This window comes from Toxotes jaculatrix, chromosome 2 (assembly GCF_017976425.1).
Source record: "Toxotes jaculatrix isolate fToxJac2 chromosome 2, fToxJac2.pri, whole genome shotgun sequence".
Taxonomy (NCBI): domain Eukaryota; kingdom Metazoa; phylum Chordata; class Actinopteri; family Toxotidae; genus Toxotes; species Toxotes jaculatrix.
The window spans coordinates 12,941,126-12,957,925 of NC_054395.1; the positions used below are offsets into that span (position 1 = coordinate 12,941,126).

Consider the following 16,800-nt stretch of genomic DNA (forward strand, 5'->3'; position numbering starts at 1 on the left):
CACCGATGACGAAGGGAAATCAGATACTTTCTCCCCCTCTGTCTTCATTACACACATATACGCACCTCTTTCCCCTTGTCCCACTTGTTCACAGACAACAGAAACACACAGACACGCAGAGGCATTCATACTGCTCACTGTCCTTGTCCTTTTATCCCATGAAGAGCAAGAACAATACACAGTTTTTATCTGATACTTCACATCAGTGCTGTGATAAATGTGTGTTTATGAATTAACAGTTGCGCTGCACTGTTGGTAAATCCAACAGAAACACTTATTTCACTGTTTTTGACACACCGTAAATGAAACATGGGGCAAAAAAAATTTTTCTTTTGGAGTATATTATTGTGTAGAGGGAGTTTTTACTCATGACCTCTGTGTTTCTAACACCCTGGCTGCTGCCCTGTTTGTGGTTTATGCAGTATTGTACTGTGCTCTTACACTTGACCAGGACCTTTTGTATTTTTACTGTTTATACCCGGACTAGTTCATAAATGGAGGTGAGTGTGAGTGTTGTTGTCTGTATTAACTCATCTCAGTGATTTCTTTAAAGCTCTGAAAGCCTTAATGGTAGCTGGCACAGGTCTACAGATTCACACTTTCACATTACTGTCACAAAAGGTGTTACTATGGGTGAATCACAGAATGATTGATCATGACCCCATGACCCTGGAGTTGGTAAAATCAGAGTTGTTTTTTGTTTGTTTATTTTATTTTAATTAATTTATTTTTATGTTAGATGTTTGAATGTGTGCTGCAAATGTATGTTTATAACCAATGGCTCACCTGAAAACTGAAAGTTTGTCCTGGTGGTGGTGCTAGAGGCTAGCGATAACATCATCAGGCCATTCAAATGATGGCCAGATTAACCACCTAATGGTCCTTGAGCAAACGTGAGCTGTGGCCCCCAACTGACCACCCCTTTTCCCTCTTTCTATGTGTTGTTAGTTAGTGATTATTAATTATATTTTAGCAACTTAAAGCTCAAATACACTCAGACATTTGCACCCTATATGCATCTTTTAACTGAACCAATAAAGGCATTAAAACTGTGTTTTAACTCAGGGCACCCTTCACAACAGTGGAGACCAAGCTCATGTAATATTGCGGGTGTTTTTCCCTTTTCATTTTATTTTTTTGAGTGCATACAGTGTTATCGAACAAATTTGTAATTAATAAAATCAACACACAGTAATGGCCCTTGCTTCGGGTTCTCCACAGGTCTGAAACTGCAGGGTAGTTGCTGGCTTTACTAGGTTCTCTAATTCAGCCTTAGCCAAAATTAAGATATGCTTTGCCCCTTGGGTAAGAGGCGAAATGTCTTCCCAGACAAATACAAGTCCAGTTGCCTTCGATTCAATTAGAGAGAGAGAGAACAATGACCTGGATGAATGAGAACATTCACAGACATATTGCTTTATAGTTATGTTGGTCACAGACACCAGACACACACAAATAAGGCAATTACTTAACTTCCTTGGCTGAAATACACTCAAATGGCAGTTTATTAGGTACACCTAGGTAAATGTAATGTACCCTAATACAGCAGTCCTACCGTGAATCCTCCCTGCATGAATTTTATAGTTTTCAGTTTGTGTGGAAACTGTTTTAGAGAAGTGTTGTTTCAACTTTATGGTCATTTTGGAGGCTCCAAAATGATCATAAAGTTGGATCAACTGCTCTTTAAAAAAAAAAAAACTTTAATAAAAACTGAGCTCTGTAACCTTCATGAAGAACTGCATAAGAAAACAGAAAAAAATACACATGGAATGAAAGGGCGAGATTATGTGATACGAATGAAGACATTTTACACTTTAAAATGAACATTTAAGGACATGTTTTACACTTTGTTTCTGTTTCTTGATAAACGAGGTGTTTTCTCGGCTGAGAAAGCACTCTGCAGACAGGTGAGCAGGGATGCATGACGGTGAGCCGCAGACACGTATCCCGGGCCTGTTATTATTGTGTCATTATCATGTCCTCCATCAGGCTGCTCCGCTCTCATGTCTGTCTGGAGCACTACAAAGGTCCCGGTGCATGTCGGGTACAATACTCCCTGGCCACTGAGTGCGCATGCCCGAACGAAAACTCCATTATTTTTTTCTCGGAATCTGTAAGAAAAAAAAACAGTGGGCAACTGTGAATTTGGGATTACATGGGTCGTTATTATGATTGTTGGACTACATCTGACTGCAAGACGGTTTAGCAGAACAGAGAGCAAAGTGACGGTTGGATAGCGGAGCAGCGGGAGCGGGACATCCTCCAGTCTTGTCGGGACTCTTCACAATCAAGTAAATTTCAGTCAGTTAGCTCTGCTAGCTTAGCTGCTGGCGTTAGCACCGACATCCCAGGCGCAGGAAAATGAAGCGTTATTGCCCTTTGTTTTTAAATCCGACTGGCAGACGTTGCATAAATGCCGAGAGCTGACTGGTCGCGCGAATGCGCGATTTGAACGACTGAAAGATATATTTTACGGGCATTTATTTAAGCATCAGTCGTTTTCAAAACACTTTCTGGCTAGTCCGTTAGCTAACCAGCTAACTCTTGATTCTCCCGCGACCCAGAAAAGCCAGGACTCCAAAACTTCGCCAGCAGGCAGAGAGAGGGTCACAGGTCCCGCTAACACTAATGTTAGCTAACGCCAGTCAGTAAGGGCAAGTAAGTAGTAAGTAAGTGCAACCTGGTGGCCGCAGAACTGCAGTATTTTTGTAAACCTGTATTGTGCATTGCTCGTTTCTTGTTACCGTTGCTAACATGCAAGTGTTTCGCATCCGAGTGTTTTGTGCGCCTGACAGCTGTCACGACAACACGGTACAAAGTAGGGTAGCCTGTTAGCTTTGCTGTTAGCCGAGCTGCTAGCTGCCGTGTAGTTGAGGAGATATTGCTCCATGGCTGCAGACGGCGCATATGTTGACCTGAGCTCAGTTCCTTCAAAATTTTACTTCAGGCTTCGTCTGTGTTGCTAGCTTGTTAGCTTCTTGGAAAGGCAGCTGCTTTATGTTGTAGCTGAAAATGCAGTAAACCACGGGCCTATCCAAACACACCCTCCCACTTCAAAGTAGCCGAAGCTTGTTCTGAAGTTGTTTTCTTTTAAGAGGGCAATGCATCAGATTTAATCTTCTCTTTTTTTTGAGTGCGCTTGGATTACATCAGTTGCAGGCCATTGTTTATTGCGTGAGTTATTTACTCTGGTTACCCTGTCAGATTACATAATCCACCTCCACCTTTCTTTGCAGGCTCTCCATCTTCATACAAGCCCCTACTCTGATGTGAACTGAACAAATAAATAAATCTGTTGGAGTCATCCTCTAAGTTGAGGAGCTGCCTCATAGCTGGGGAAAGTCCAGGTTGCTTGGGCATCAAGTCAGGTTTTACTGGCAGTCTGTGCGCTTCTAACCCACCAGCATGTACATTGGACAGTGGATACCCTAGCCAAAACAGATCCTGGCTTCCCAAAGATGACAAGGTTTGTAAAATGTGCTTCAGTCTTGTTTTTTTTTATTACTTTACCTTGACAGTAAACTAAAATATTATTTTTTCTTTGCCATGGCCACACCCAGTGGTGATGAGTTGGCATCATATTTTGGGTTTTAAATGTTACACAACATTATGTAGAGCCTTGAATTGTAAGGAGCACAGACGTAAGGAGAGTAAATGTCGGGCACTTTGCCAGGCCTTTTTGGGCATGTAGTAGACAGCTGGAAAGTAAAGTCACAGTGACATTGAAGTAGTGCAATATATTTAATTAGCAGCTCTTACTCTGTGCATTTTTTATGATTCTGTTAAACCTATGCTGATTTCATCATGGTGCCAAGGTTAAATTTTGTAATATTTGATGTTTGAGGTTGACATTTTGGTGTTGTGTAATCAGATGATGTGTGAGACCCACACATTTGGCATGCAGGTTTCTTTAATTAGAGCATTGATATTCCCTAGACTTCACTGCAGAGGCATGCGTTCATCCATTTTATGCATGCATGTGTTTACTTATTTAGTGACTCAATGAGCACAACAGACTACACTGATAACATGCAGCAACCTATAGTTGTATGTATACATACATCATTAAATGACATTCAGCTGGGGTGTTAGTCTTTGCTGACTTTGGGCTTTAAAAATTAACTTTACTTGATTATTTGAAAGCTCTTTGTAACAAATGTGCATGTTATAAACAATATTCAAGTGTCACTCCACAATGGCATTCAAATGTCATTGGAAAGATTACAAAAGGTAAATTTATTATGGAATGTGGAAAAGTAAGACATGAAAACATTTTAGATGACATTGACTTTTTAAATACAACTTTTTTCTTCTTTTTTTTTTAACCACAGGAGATATATAACATTTTAAAGCAAAATTCTAGACTCTTAAATAAATTGAAGTTCATTTTATGAGATAAAAAAAAATGATTTATTAACATTGGCTGCTTTTTCAAGGTGCTGGCAGGCTGCAGCTACAAAATGATGGGAGGCAGTGAGACTGTCAGTGGGGACAAGGATGGGGTCCACACCACTGCAATACACGTCCCCATCGGCTGGCAGAGGAGAGTGGAGGGCGGGCAGGTGGTCTATGTCAGGTGTGTTGGTTAAATTGTACAGAAAGCGCATGTAGACTTATGTTTGTTGGAATAAACTTATGATTTTTATTTGATGGTTTATTAACGTGTTTTTGTGTTCATCTGTTAGCTAAATATTTTTTTCTGAAGAAGTGTGAATGCTGGTTTGGTAACGTATTTGGATATTAACAGGAAAAATGACTGAGGCCTCTGTGAATTTCGAAAGAAAAATAAATAGAAAAATAAAGATGCAGTATTTTTTTTTTCCCAACAAAGATTTCCCTTTGCTTTATTTTCCTTGACAAGCTCAGGGCAGAAGAGTTTATTTTGATCTGAATACACATATTTCATAGAACAGTGGTTTGGATCTTGGCTAAAATTAAAGTATGTAAAATATAACATTTTAAATATGAAACTGTGTACGACCTCTGGCTATCAGAAGAAAGTTTTTTTTCCTGTCAAACTAGTCCAATGGGGATTATACTGAATCTGAATAAGCAGCTATGTTGCAGTTTATTTATACATAGGCTATATTTGTTATGTTGTGTTCTCATTTTGATTTAGTAAAATGGGATTTCAGACTTTCTGTAGAGGAGCCACTTAAAACACAGCATCATTCAGTTTGTGTATGCAGCCCTGTTGATGGCCTTAAGTCCTTCAGATTCTAAATATGGAGATCTTGATGTGTGTTCAGGTTTACAACTTAGACTTTCACTGTGCTTTAAACATATCTTTGTTCGTGTCCTTTTCAATTTGCTTTGAGTTTGCTTTAACAGTTTGTTGCTGCCTTCTTCCTCTAGTCCCAGTGGCACTGCCCTGTCCTCTGTGGACGAGGTCAAGACCTATCTGTTGACTGATGGCACCTGCAAATGTGGTCTGGAGTGTCCACTCATCATCCATAAGGTAAAACCAGTCTGAAAGTAGTGAATCTGTATGTGTTTGATCATGTGGGTGTCATTCTCACTCTGTGAATTCATATTATAACACTACTACTGTCATATTCACCATCCACAAATAATAGACACTTCAGTGTGCACTTAGTTCCATACACATATTTAAACAACATGGTGATGACCTTTTGACCTTTTCAAACTCACTAGACCAGTGTGGTGGGTTAGTTTTACTAAATAGCCATTCGCTCAGAGACAATAAGTGGTGATCCTTGTGTGAGTATACATACATGAATGTGAAATACTCCCACTGCTGCCTTTGAACTGTGTTTAATTTAATTAGATGTCAGGGAAGAGCTCGCTCTCTCAATTCCACCTAATCCTCTTTTATCTGGTGTCCTTCAGGTTTTCAACTTCACTGTGGGAGTGAAGGTGGAACAGCACAGCCAGCCATTAGGCAAAACAGAGCAGGACATGACCAAACTGTGTAACCACCGCAGGAAAGTGGTAGCAATGGCAGCTCTGTGTCGCAGTATGCAGGCCTCACAGCTGCCCTTTGCCAACCTTCATCATCCAGGTAAATTTTGAAGCACTGAGACTCACTACTGCTGTACCTGTGTAATATCATGGAATAAAAATGTAAACAAATGAAATAACTTTTCCATACTAATTTCTACAGTTTTACTAAACAGATACTGATGTAAGAAATGTTCATTTTTATTTTGGTGTGGTTGGAGTCTCACTATAAGGTGTCTTCAGTTCCTGTCTGTCATATAGCAACAAAACCTACACCTTTTTCCACCAAATCTGCTGATGTTGGGGTTGAGTGTCTTGTGTGCACAGTAGCAACCTCACATCGAGGGCTGCAATGGGGCCTATGATGTCGCAGCTCCCACAGGACCAAACACAGATTTACTTTAATGTGTATGTGTGTGTGTGTGTGTGTGTGTGTGTGTGTGTGTGTGTGAGAGAGAGAGAGAGAGAGAGAGAGAGAGAGAGAGAGAGAGAGAGAGAGAGAGAGAGAGAGTTCACAGTCAGCGTTGTCATCACTGTGGGAATGAATTGAGATGAAATGTCATTTATAAAAGTATGAGTGGCTGGTATTCTGTTGTAAATACTCGGCTTTCCAGTGCCTTTCTCTTTTTGCTCTGCTTAGACTAGATGTGCAGTTTTTAAGTTAAACATAAATAATGGTAAATCAATCAAAGTCCCTAATCCAAACCAGTTTTGTAAGCAGTAACACCATCACTGCTACTCTGAAGTCTGATGTTATACTGTCTGCTTGGTTGTCTGTTAATATGGCAGTTAGCACTGACATGATCCATATTTTTTTTAGATACAGTTTTAGTTCCTGTTGCCTCGGGCAAAATCCATAAATGTGCTAAATGTGTTTTATTTTCCCTGTGGGAAAGGCTAGGCTGACTTTCAATTAAAAAAAAAAAACAAGAAAAACAAAACAACACATTTGATTGCATGTTATCAGAACTGTGCTGGTCAGTGCAGATTTCAGCCACACAGAATTGAAAGCACTGATATATTAATAGCGGTAATGTGACTTCCACAGTGTGAACAGGAAACATTCAGCAAAACTCATCATGTGTGTTTGGTGGATCCTTTGTTTGCTCAGATGTGTTGTTTGGAAAATAACCAGTACATCATCGTCACCAGCTTTTCCATGTGGGCTTAGAAGGAGTATAAAAAAGCCACCTTTTAACACAAACTGTGGTAATAGGTGATCCAAGTCTTTCCTGTGTGCTTCGTGCCATTAAGTGCCTGCATTTGTGGCACTTAACAGCTAACAACTGATGAAAGTGAAAGATTTTGTTTGATATTATTTCTGTCGGACCCTGCATGGTTGAAATATTGCACACTACTTACTTCAGGCATTAAAATTTAAATACCAGGATGCTTTTCCTGAGCACTCACTCAATCACTCATTATGGCAGAACATTCAGACACGGTAATTAGTTTATAAACTGCATTGTAGACAGTTTATGAAAGTAGAGAAATTAATTAACAAGCTTTGTGTGTGTGTGTGTGTGTGTGTGTCCATTTCCAGAGATGAGCAGTCGAGTGGATGGCCGCGATCCAAAGGGGGTACTCGTGGAGCGGGAAGAAGAGGACCGTGGCATTTACCATCCCAAACTCCATCCAGTCCCTGCTCGACCCCACAACAACTTCCACTCAAATCCCTGCGCCAGCCCCAAATCCTCCCACCAGTTTATTTACCCTTACAATGGTTCCTCCCCAATCCTTCACCCAGGCACAAACTCTCACCATCCCTTAGATACTTTGAGAAGGCTTCACCATCCTCCTCCTCTCCCTGCATCCTCCACCTCTTCCTCCAGCTCCTCATTCCCATCTTACAGTGCTGCCCAGAGGTCACCCCGCACCCCCACGCCTCAGAACGTCAGTCAAGGTCAAAGAACACCCAAAACCCCGGAGACTCCTGGTTCTCCTCGGCTAGGGCCCCTCTCCTCACCTCCTCCCTCCTCCCCTATGACTCTTGGTGGAGGAGGAAGAGGAGGACAGACTCACGGTCATCATCCTCATGGTGTCATTGTAGGAGGCTCCACCCTCTCTCCATCTCCCTCCCTCTCACCCTCTGTCCATAACATGAACTGTGTTTCTCCACACCAGCGGACCCGCCACCCTTCTGCCTCTCCTTCCCCTCTCTCTGAGCAGGGCGGAGGCTCAGCAGAAGGAGGAGGACAGATGGGAAGTAACTTGCCTCAGAGGAGGAAATCCACCTCTTCCTCTCCACACTCCCCTCTCCCTGGTGGCTCCCCAAACCCCAGCCCCCACTTCCCCAAGTACAAGCTGGAAGATATCTTGGAGCAGTTTAAGAACTCAGGCAACAGCAGCACTAATAACCACCACCTCTTAAACCCTAATAACCCCTCCTTATTGACCAACCAAAGCAGTAGCAACCCTCATGCTCTCTCCTCGAAGCCCTCAAAGACTATCATGAGTCAGACTTCCAGCACAGGACCACCAGCTTTTGGGTTGAACTCCGCAGGCCCCTCGAATCTACCTCTGGGGCCATTTCTGAACCACCACGGTCATCAGGGCAAAATGCCACACCCAGCGTCTTTCCCTGCAAGTAACTTGCTCTCTGCGGCTGCCAAGGCTCAGCTGGCTAATCAGATAACCCAGGGCCAGAGCTCAAATGCGGCCGGCAACCCAGTGAGCTTGGCCTCTTCTCTGGATATCCTGAAAGAAGCACAGCAGCAACAGGCATCAAAGGTAACTAACAGCACTTTACATAACAGCCACCCTCCCTCCTCCATTGCTTCTACTAGGCCTCCCCATCCCTCCCTTGCAGCAGCCTCTGCCATCCTCTTTCCTCCATCCCACTCTCTGGCCCAGTCTCTGGCTTCCTCTTTGCCCCACCTGCCTCCCACAGCAGAGCGTAATGCTTCGCACAGGAAGAGGCAACGGCGATCTCCGACAGTGCTCAGCATGCTAAGAGACACGCAGCAGCTGGCTAATGGGCCACGGAAGACCCCACCAGGAGAAGCCGCTCCTGCTACAGTTATCAACCTTTCCTCGTCTTCCTCCCCCTCCTCCTCGCACTCCTCCTCCTCTACCTCAGCTGTGCAGAACCAGAATGCTGTCATGTTGGAAACCCATCATCATCTCCTCCCCGGGCAGATGCCCAGTATCCCTGCTCCTCGACAGACAGCACACCTTTCCAGGCCTCCTCGACAAAATGAGGCTCTGGATTTCACTACAGGCCTGACTCCTGCACCTCTTGGCTTGGATCCCCCAACCCAGCCTCTGTCTGCTCTGTTACACCTGCTCAGTGTGCAGAATGCGCAGGCCTCAGCCTCAGCATCCAACTCTGCTTCTGCTCAGCCAGGGTCTGTGTCTGTTGAAGGAGGTGGACACACTAATAAACAGAGCCCCAGACTGTCACCCTCTTCTCCCGCTCCTCACTCTAACGTCAGGCAGCCACAGAGTCGGTCACCCTGCCGAACCAATGACACTAACTCTCTGCCCCCTGTGCCACAGCCGCTCTCTCCTCCTCCTGCTTCCTCTCAGTTCAGATCAGTGCAGTCTCATTCACATCCCCAGTCTACTAAAGCAAGTCCTCTACAGAGACACTCTCCTACTTCAACAGTGCTGCACAACCCAAATGTAGCTTTACAAAACAGCAGCAGCCCATCTCAGCATGCATCCCCAAGTCCCTCAGACAAGCATCAACCAACTGAGAATCACATTCCTACATTAGACTCTGTTTCCCAGGCACCTTTGCAGGAAGTCTCACCAGAGGGCACTGTGGCAATGGAGGTTGGTAGTAACAGCATATCAACATCAGTGGACCTGAGTCATCCTCAAAGCAGTGTTTCTATGGCAATATCCACCTCCCCGAAGCCACTTGATCTTAGCAACCATGTCCTGGCCCTTCTGGCAGCATCTTCCACTGTGCCGCTGGGGGAGGGCAGCTCCTCCGACCGTACCACTGATGTTGAGATGTCTTCCGAAGGAAATCACACTGCAGGTGAGAATATTCTTTAGAATATCAGAAGTTTGTGTGTGGTCGTGAGCCCCCCCCCCCCCCGGTGACATGTGCGTGCATTGTTATTGATGTGTTATTGTTAGCTTGTGAATCTAATGCTGTTTTCTGGATAACTGTCAGCACTCAATTCTGCCACAGTTAAAGCCTGTGTTAAAAATTGTTTATTGATTGATGAGTCAGCCTGAGCAGAGGTGAATGATTCATGTCTCTCCCGCTGCAGGGCCAGAGGAGCCTGGATGTGTGGACCCGAAGGTCTCCACAGTGACCAAACCTCCAGAAGCTCCCAGCCCTGGACCCGCCGTCTCCTCTCGTCTTGGGGATAATAATAATCCCCCCACTCCTTCATCTGTGGGAGACTCACCCACTCCCTTACCTCTGGCAGAGGCCTTCCCCTTCATGAACCAAGAGCAGCTGCTTCAGCTGCTGTCATCCACAGGAGGTTTGCCATCCCTCCTGGACCCTACAGTCCTTGCTTCATTGCCCCTGGGGGGGCTGTGGTTGGGAGGACAACAGGCACAGATACCCCCTGCCAGTGCTACACTACAAACACCACAGAATCTTGCAGAGCAGCAGCAATCAGAGCAGCAGCCACAGTTGCTGATACAACAACAAGAGACACAGCAGCAAAACCACGATCAACAGCAGAAGCAACAACAGATAAACAACAATCCTCTGTTTCCCTTGTTGCCATTGTTGAGTGGTGCCCATGGGGAGTTGCCTCTGAACCTTTTGGGCCTATTGAACCCGCTCCCACCACCAGCTGCAACCCCTAACGCAGGACAGGAAGCTGATTTAGGGCTAACGGAAAAACCTAGCCTTCAGGCTCTGCTTATGGCCTCGTTGTTGCTGGGGCAACAGCAAGCACCTTTGTTACCTCTGTCTGGGCTGGGTCAGTTGAGCCAGGTCAGCTTAGAAGTTCCTCTCCAGCAGCCACAGCAGATCCCCACCACATTGGAGGGCCTCACCCTGGATAAGGCCTCCGGCCTCCTGGATCCATCTACCCTACCAGGCCCGGGGCTCTTGGAGGTCGCCCAGGGCCTTCTCCCCATTCCTCCAGGGGCTGAGGGCTCTATCCAAGCCCTGCAGTCTTTGCTCCTTCCTGCCGCTCTTCCTCCTCCCCCTGCAGCCTTCCTGCCCCTCAGCCCTGCCTTGCTCACTGCTGCCCTGAGCTCTGCTGAGCTCCACCCGCCTCCCCACACCCAATTAGCTCCTGCACAGCAAACCCAACATACCCAACCTCAGGTAGGCTCCCCCATCTCCTATAGCCCTTTCCTTTGAGCTCCTCCTAGTGTCGCTTAAAAAAACCTATGAGTTAATTTCCTTAACTGCTCCATTGTTTTTCCATGAATTGCTTTTTTCCCTTATAGTTGAAAAATGTTTTTCTCTAAACTATTTTTAAATTAAATCCTACATGGCTTTTCTGGGTTGGTTGCAGTCTGTCTGTCTTAATTTATTTGAGCGCATATTTTTGGAGACATTTTCATTTTGACCGAGAGACAAGTATTTGTCCGAGTGTTGTCTCTGTATTTCTCCAGCCCTGTCTCTAGCTTTTTTTCCCTGCCTGAAACTCAAAACAGTTCTCTCCTCTCCTGTCCACTGCTCTGCTCTCCAGGTACCTACTGATGGTGGTGTTGACACACTCATACCCCTGTCGCTTCAAGGCAAAGACAACCCCATCCTCCAACAGTTACTTCCTACGTTGCTTAACCCTGCTGTATTAGGTGAGTTAGTGCCCACCCTCTCTAACACCTCTTTCTCCTGTTTAAAGTCAGTATGTCAGGAATAGATACTGAGAGACTGATACTGGTTTTTTGGGGGCAGATGCTGATGACAACTTAAGGGAGAAAATCAGATAAAAATGGGCGAACAACAAATTGGTCGGGCTCTAGTTGGGAATAAATGATCTGTCCTCAGTATTAAAACTTAAAACATTACTGGCATTCTGTAGCTGTAAGCCATTATATGAGTGCACCTGTGAAATGTGTCTTCTGTAGGAGATCTTTCTGGACTCGCAGGCCTCCATAACATGGTGGGGATTGGAGCAGGTTCCATCCTCCTACCGCCAGTCCAGACCTCTGCTTTGGGCATGCCTCTGCTGCAGGGTCCTGATGGCGCCATCAACTTGCTCAACAACATACAGGTAAGTAACTGGAATGAAGGTTAGTGAATAAAGTACCTTATAAACAGGGATTTAATTTTAGAGGTTTGCACTTAAATTGCCCAGTGATGCTTTGAATTTTTAACCAGAGATCTCCAGTTTATTTGTTGTTTGGTTAAAGTCTTCTCTGTGAGCTGGTATCTGCACTGAGCGAGAGAACATCCACTCTGTAACATCACTGTAACAGGCACAAGTATTTGTGTTGGTCCAACAACTCCAACAGAGTGAGAAATCTTCCCTCTAGCGGATTGCGTCACATCAGTTTTACGAGTTGTATTCTCCCAGTTAAAATTTTATTCATGTTGTATCAATAATTTAAGATAAGCTTAATGGTTTTGTACCAGGTCCTTCGGTATTAGGATTACGTAGCTTGTGAAAAAAGGTGTGCTAAATTTAGTACTTAACAGAGGGGCTGGTACTTTTTATTTGAAAATTTGCACATTCTTATTCATTCTAAAAAATTGCTTGTCATTTCAAAAGTGACAGCTCTACCTTACAGCTGTTATTTCAACGTGTCAATTACATGTATCAGATCAAACTCTGTGTTGGCAGATACCCACTGCTGAAGGCTGTATGATTTGTACAGTATATGTGCTGGAGAATTTTTTTGTGTCAATGTAAAAACACATTGTTTGTTTCCTAGTATTTATATTGGGGCGTTTGACTGAACATTTTTCCTTTATTCCTCCAGCTAAACCTTGCACCACCGTCAGATGGAGAGAAGCCAGTCTCAATGCAGGAAACACAAAGCCCTGCCCCACAGGAAGACATTCCAGCCGGTCAGATCGTTCCTGACGTGGTCCCCAGTCCTGCTTCAGCTCCGCTCCCGGCTCCTGCCCCTCCACAAGAACCCACCCCACCCCCTCAGCGAGAATCTGAGGGCAGGTCTGTTATTGATCCTTACACCTCTTTCATGGACACGATTTATACCTCCTTCCTTCAAGTCAGTGCTAAAGAGCAGGAAGACGGGGCCCACATGGGACCATCTGACCCCACTTCACCCTTCTGTGCCTTACCGCCGGTTTCTTTCCCTGTGGAGCACCAAACCCCGTCCACCCCTGTCCCAACTCTGCCACAGGCAAGTGCCCCAGTCTCCCTGAGTCCACGTAGGGCCTGTTCCCTCCGCAACCCAGACTTATCCCGACTCAGCCTGGAAGCAGCAGCCCATTCCCCTGCCCAGGGGACGCCCAAACCCACTGATGACGGGTCTACGTCACCCTTACAAAGGAAGCCAGTCATAGTAGAGGGACATACACACCCAGAGCCTCCTATGCCACCCATATATTTGGAGGAGGCTAAGACAGACTGTACTGGGCCTGCTGCAGCTGTGTGCCCTTTTGTGGAGGCAGGAGGGGACAGGCAGGGTCATCTTCCCCATTCAGGGTACCTCAGTCCCAGGGATGGATGCAGTGGGAGGCCCAGTGAGGAGACAGCTGGGACATTGCTGCACACCGAACAGGGAAGGGTGAGTGCCTCGGGTCTTCTTTTTTCTTCAAACTCAGGCTCACGATAACTCTTACAGTTTTATATCACAAAGTGCAACTACATCATCATCATGCTGAGACATCAGAATGTGGACTTTGGTATGGACCAAAGACTGCAAAAATAGAGCGATGTAGCATTATGAGGGACTTAAGTGGCTGCATCTTTAATCATGATGCATCGAGATGCTTTGATTGTGGTGGGTTTTTTTAAATGTGGTTTCTGATTCTACCTCCCAAGGATCAAGCAGGAACAGCAGGTGGAGCCAGAAGAGGAAGGAAAAGGAAACAAACGTAAGTTGTCTTATTAACGGTTAATTTTTCAGGAGACAGGAGAATTACCTGGGAAAATCCATTTCCTGTAAAAATCTGAATGGTATCGTATAACGTGCTACATTGTGGACAATATTATTTCTTACTTTGTTCATTAGGCTACAGAATGTGTTAGAAGACTTCAGAGACATGGATGCTACAGCACTAGAGGAAACCAAGGCTATGGTAAGACACTGCTCCCCCTCAGTGACTCACAGTCAGTGGCTATCAAAAAGCAGCATGGAAAAATGTTGAAGTTATTTTGAAAAAAGACCTTCATGAGGTCAAGAATGAACCTTTAACCTTAAAAAGCAGTGGGCTTTCAAGTCTTTGTTCAGATTCCTAAAAGCAAAACGCTGCAGTGTAGATGCAGTGGTAAAGTCATTCCACCACTGGACGATTGTAAAGGAGATAAGCCTCATGTGACTGTAATTTCTCTTTCTTGTTCCAGACAGCACTGCTGAAGCCTGAGAGGTCAGTCCGCGGCAGGAGGCGACGAGGCGCAAGGTCTCAGAGGCAGTGATTGGTGGAGGGAGTTGTCAGTCAGAGCTGTTCACCAATCAAAGGCGTCCAGACGCCCTTCTTTCCCCCTCCATCTTTCCACCATCATCACCACTGTTTAGACCTTATTTAAAAAAGAAAAAAAAAATTCAACTGCACTAATATTATGTTTGTTGTCATGTCAACCATTGTTATGGCAACCACTATGAAAAACACATAGGAGAGAGATCTAGTCTGAAAAATTAATTTATAAAAAGTAAAAAAAAAATAAAAAAAGAAGAGAGTTTGTGGATACTTTTTCACTTAGGTCTTCTCTTAGATCTAGTTCACAAAATGATGGTTGCTTGACATTGTGATCAGAGATCTGTTAATTATGGTTGGTGTTAGAATTATGTCAATGAGAAAACACAAAAAATGACAAACAAGAGTACTGTTTTCTTCTCATCAGTGTGTAACTGTGAGTCAGGATTAAGCCCATCTACTTGAACGATGCTCTCTGTTGAAAGTGTGTCTGTACGAGTGTGGACGTGCGTGTCTTTTTATGTGTCTGAGTGAGTGTTGGACAACAGTGCTTTTGCTGAGCCCCCTCACTGTCCAACCGTTAGTTGAATTTATTTTCGTTTTAGTAAACGAAACCCTGTCTGTTAGTAAGATAGAGACACACAGCAGTTGTATTTCAAAGAAACGCTCTGAAAGGTGCTGGAAGAGAATATAAGATGGAACAGACTTGAGTTGTTTTTTTTTTGTTTTTGTTTTTTTGTTTGTTTTTTTTTAATGAAATAACGTTTATATGGGACAAGCCAAGGAAATAATATGGTTAACCCTATCAGGTGTCTTAGTCAGTTTACATCAACCACTTGTCACATGTTTTTTGTTTTTTAAATCCTGATTCCACATTCTGTGAGATTTCCCTTAATGGTTTGTATATCACTAATAATTTTATGAACTGAGAAAATGGTAATTTTAAAAATGAAGTTTTTTGTACAACTCTTTTGAATCATGTCGTGACACCAGGACCAGGAAAACTTTTACAAGCGAATCTGACCACACCAATCTGAAACAGTTCAGAAAGACTCTGAGCACCATTTGTCCCACTTTGATAACCCACTTACATTTCACATGCTGTGTCATTTGTTGCTGTGAAGAACTACTTGTAGCTGTGGTGTGATGGAGACTGTGTAATTATCTGTTGACATAACACCCACCCAAACCTTCACCCCCCCCCCCCCCCCCCCACCACCACCACCACCATCCCCATGAGCCATGAGGTATATGTCTGGAAAAAGGATTGAATTTGGAAACTGAACTTTTGCAGGAACCCTGAGTTTATAGAAAGTACAGTATGTCCTTAGATTGTATGAACGAGTGGCTGGAAAACTTAAATGCGGAAAGCGATAATGTCTTACGTGGATCTGTTGAGTCCGTGTGTTACTGTGGATTTGGAGTAATATCCTCCCTCTGTCTCATATCACTGTTTGAGCTCTCCTCCACACACTGCCCTGCCCCAAGAGTACTGGCATCTCTAGCTGTAATTAAAAAAAAAAAAAAAAGCAAAGAAAAAAACAAAACAAAAAAAAGAATAAAGAAAAGTGAAAAAGAAAGCAGATTATGCAATTTCTACACTTGGAGATTTGTACATATGTACAGTTAATGTGTTTTATTTTGATTTTATATTGTTAGAGAAAGAGACAAGAGAGAAAACAATGAATTGTGAATTTTTCTGGGAATTGTAATTAAGTATTTTTCTCATTCTACCCCTTGCTTTCAATACTTATGTTTAAAAAGACGATTAAATTGTGGACTGTAGCTTTCTTTTTTTTATATGGGAGTCTTTTTTATTTAATATTAAACTATTTACAGAAAAGTTACCTTGTGTTGACTTCTGTTCAGAAAAGTTTTCAGTTTATACTGAAGGTATCTGAATTTGCCTTTAACTCTCACACATTTGCATAACGTCATTTGCTTTTACTATGTGTCTAGAAATCTGTTTGCAGTAATCGATAGCTTTCAAAAAATAAGCCTCATAGCCTTACCTGTTACCCTGCCAATGATCAAATCCATGGTCAGCTACAACATGCAGTTATTATTGACCATTGAATGTTGTGTTTTGTTATCAGGATTTAACATTTTCTGTTCTTCTTTCTTCTGTATTATGTGGCTTTTGTCTGTATGTTCTCAGTGAGGGCTTTCCAGATTGTGAGATTTTTAGTAATGTGTATTCCGTTTTGACATTGTGCTGCATCATCCCTGCCTCATCAAACACTGTAATGCTGCTTCAAGGTGAGGCCTAAACTCATATTTTAATCAATAGTCCTCACTGCCTTCCCATAATGGTTTCCTATGCCTTCCAAGAATTACCGTCAGGCCTTGCAGAGGGGCCA

General features: G+C 43.8%; 1 protein-coding gene across 3 annotated transcripts; it reads left to right on the top strand.

Annotated features, from left to right (window-relative positions):
• The first annotated feature begins 2,059 nt into the window (after positions 1 to 2,059).
• Positions 2,060 to 16,225, top strand: mbd6 (methyl-CpG binding domain protein 6). Of its 3 annotated transcripts, none has more exons than XM_041053461.1 (13): positions 2,060 to 2,291; positions 3,237 to 3,466; positions 4,437 to 4,576; positions 5,356 to 5,458; positions 5,851 to 6,022; positions 7,505 to 9,949; positions 10,188 to 11,209; positions 11,580 to 11,688; positions 11,962 to 12,107; positions 12,817 to 13,590; positions 13,848 to 13,900; positions 14,038 to 14,104; positions 14,370 to 16,225. In XM_041053461.1, the coding sequence occupies exons 3-13, from the start codon at positions 4,461 to 4,463 to the stop codon at positions 14,439 to 14,441; spliced, it is 5,079 nt and encodes a 1,692-aa protein (XP_040909395.1). In that variant the 5' UTR covers positions 2,060 to 2,291; positions 3,237 to 3,466; positions 4,437 to 4,460; the 3' UTR covers positions 14,442 to 16,225. The 3 variants fall into 3 exon arrangements, with proteins under 3 accessions (XP_040909395.1, XP_040909412.1, XP_040909404.1); XM_041053478.1 differs by having other exon boundaries at positions 7,505 to 9,940; positions 10,185 to 11,209; XM_041053470.1 differs by lacking the exon at positions 2,060 to 2,291 and adding an exon at positions 2,374 to 2,658.
• Positions 16,226 to 16,800: the final 575 nt, after the last annotated feature.

Coding starts and splice junctions, on each gene's coding strand:
- mbd6 (XM_041053461.1), top strand. CDS start 4,461: ATGATGGGAGGCAGTGAGACTGTCAGTGGGGACAAGGATGGGGTCCAC. Junction 11,689..11,961: donor GCTTAACCCTGCTGTATTAG/GTGAGTTAGTGC, acceptor TGTCTTCTGTAG/GAGATCTTTCTGGACTCGCA. Junction 14,105..14,369: donor TAGAGGAAACCAAGGCTATG/GTAAGACACTGC, acceptor TTCTTGTTCCAG/ACAGCACTGCTGAAGCCTGA.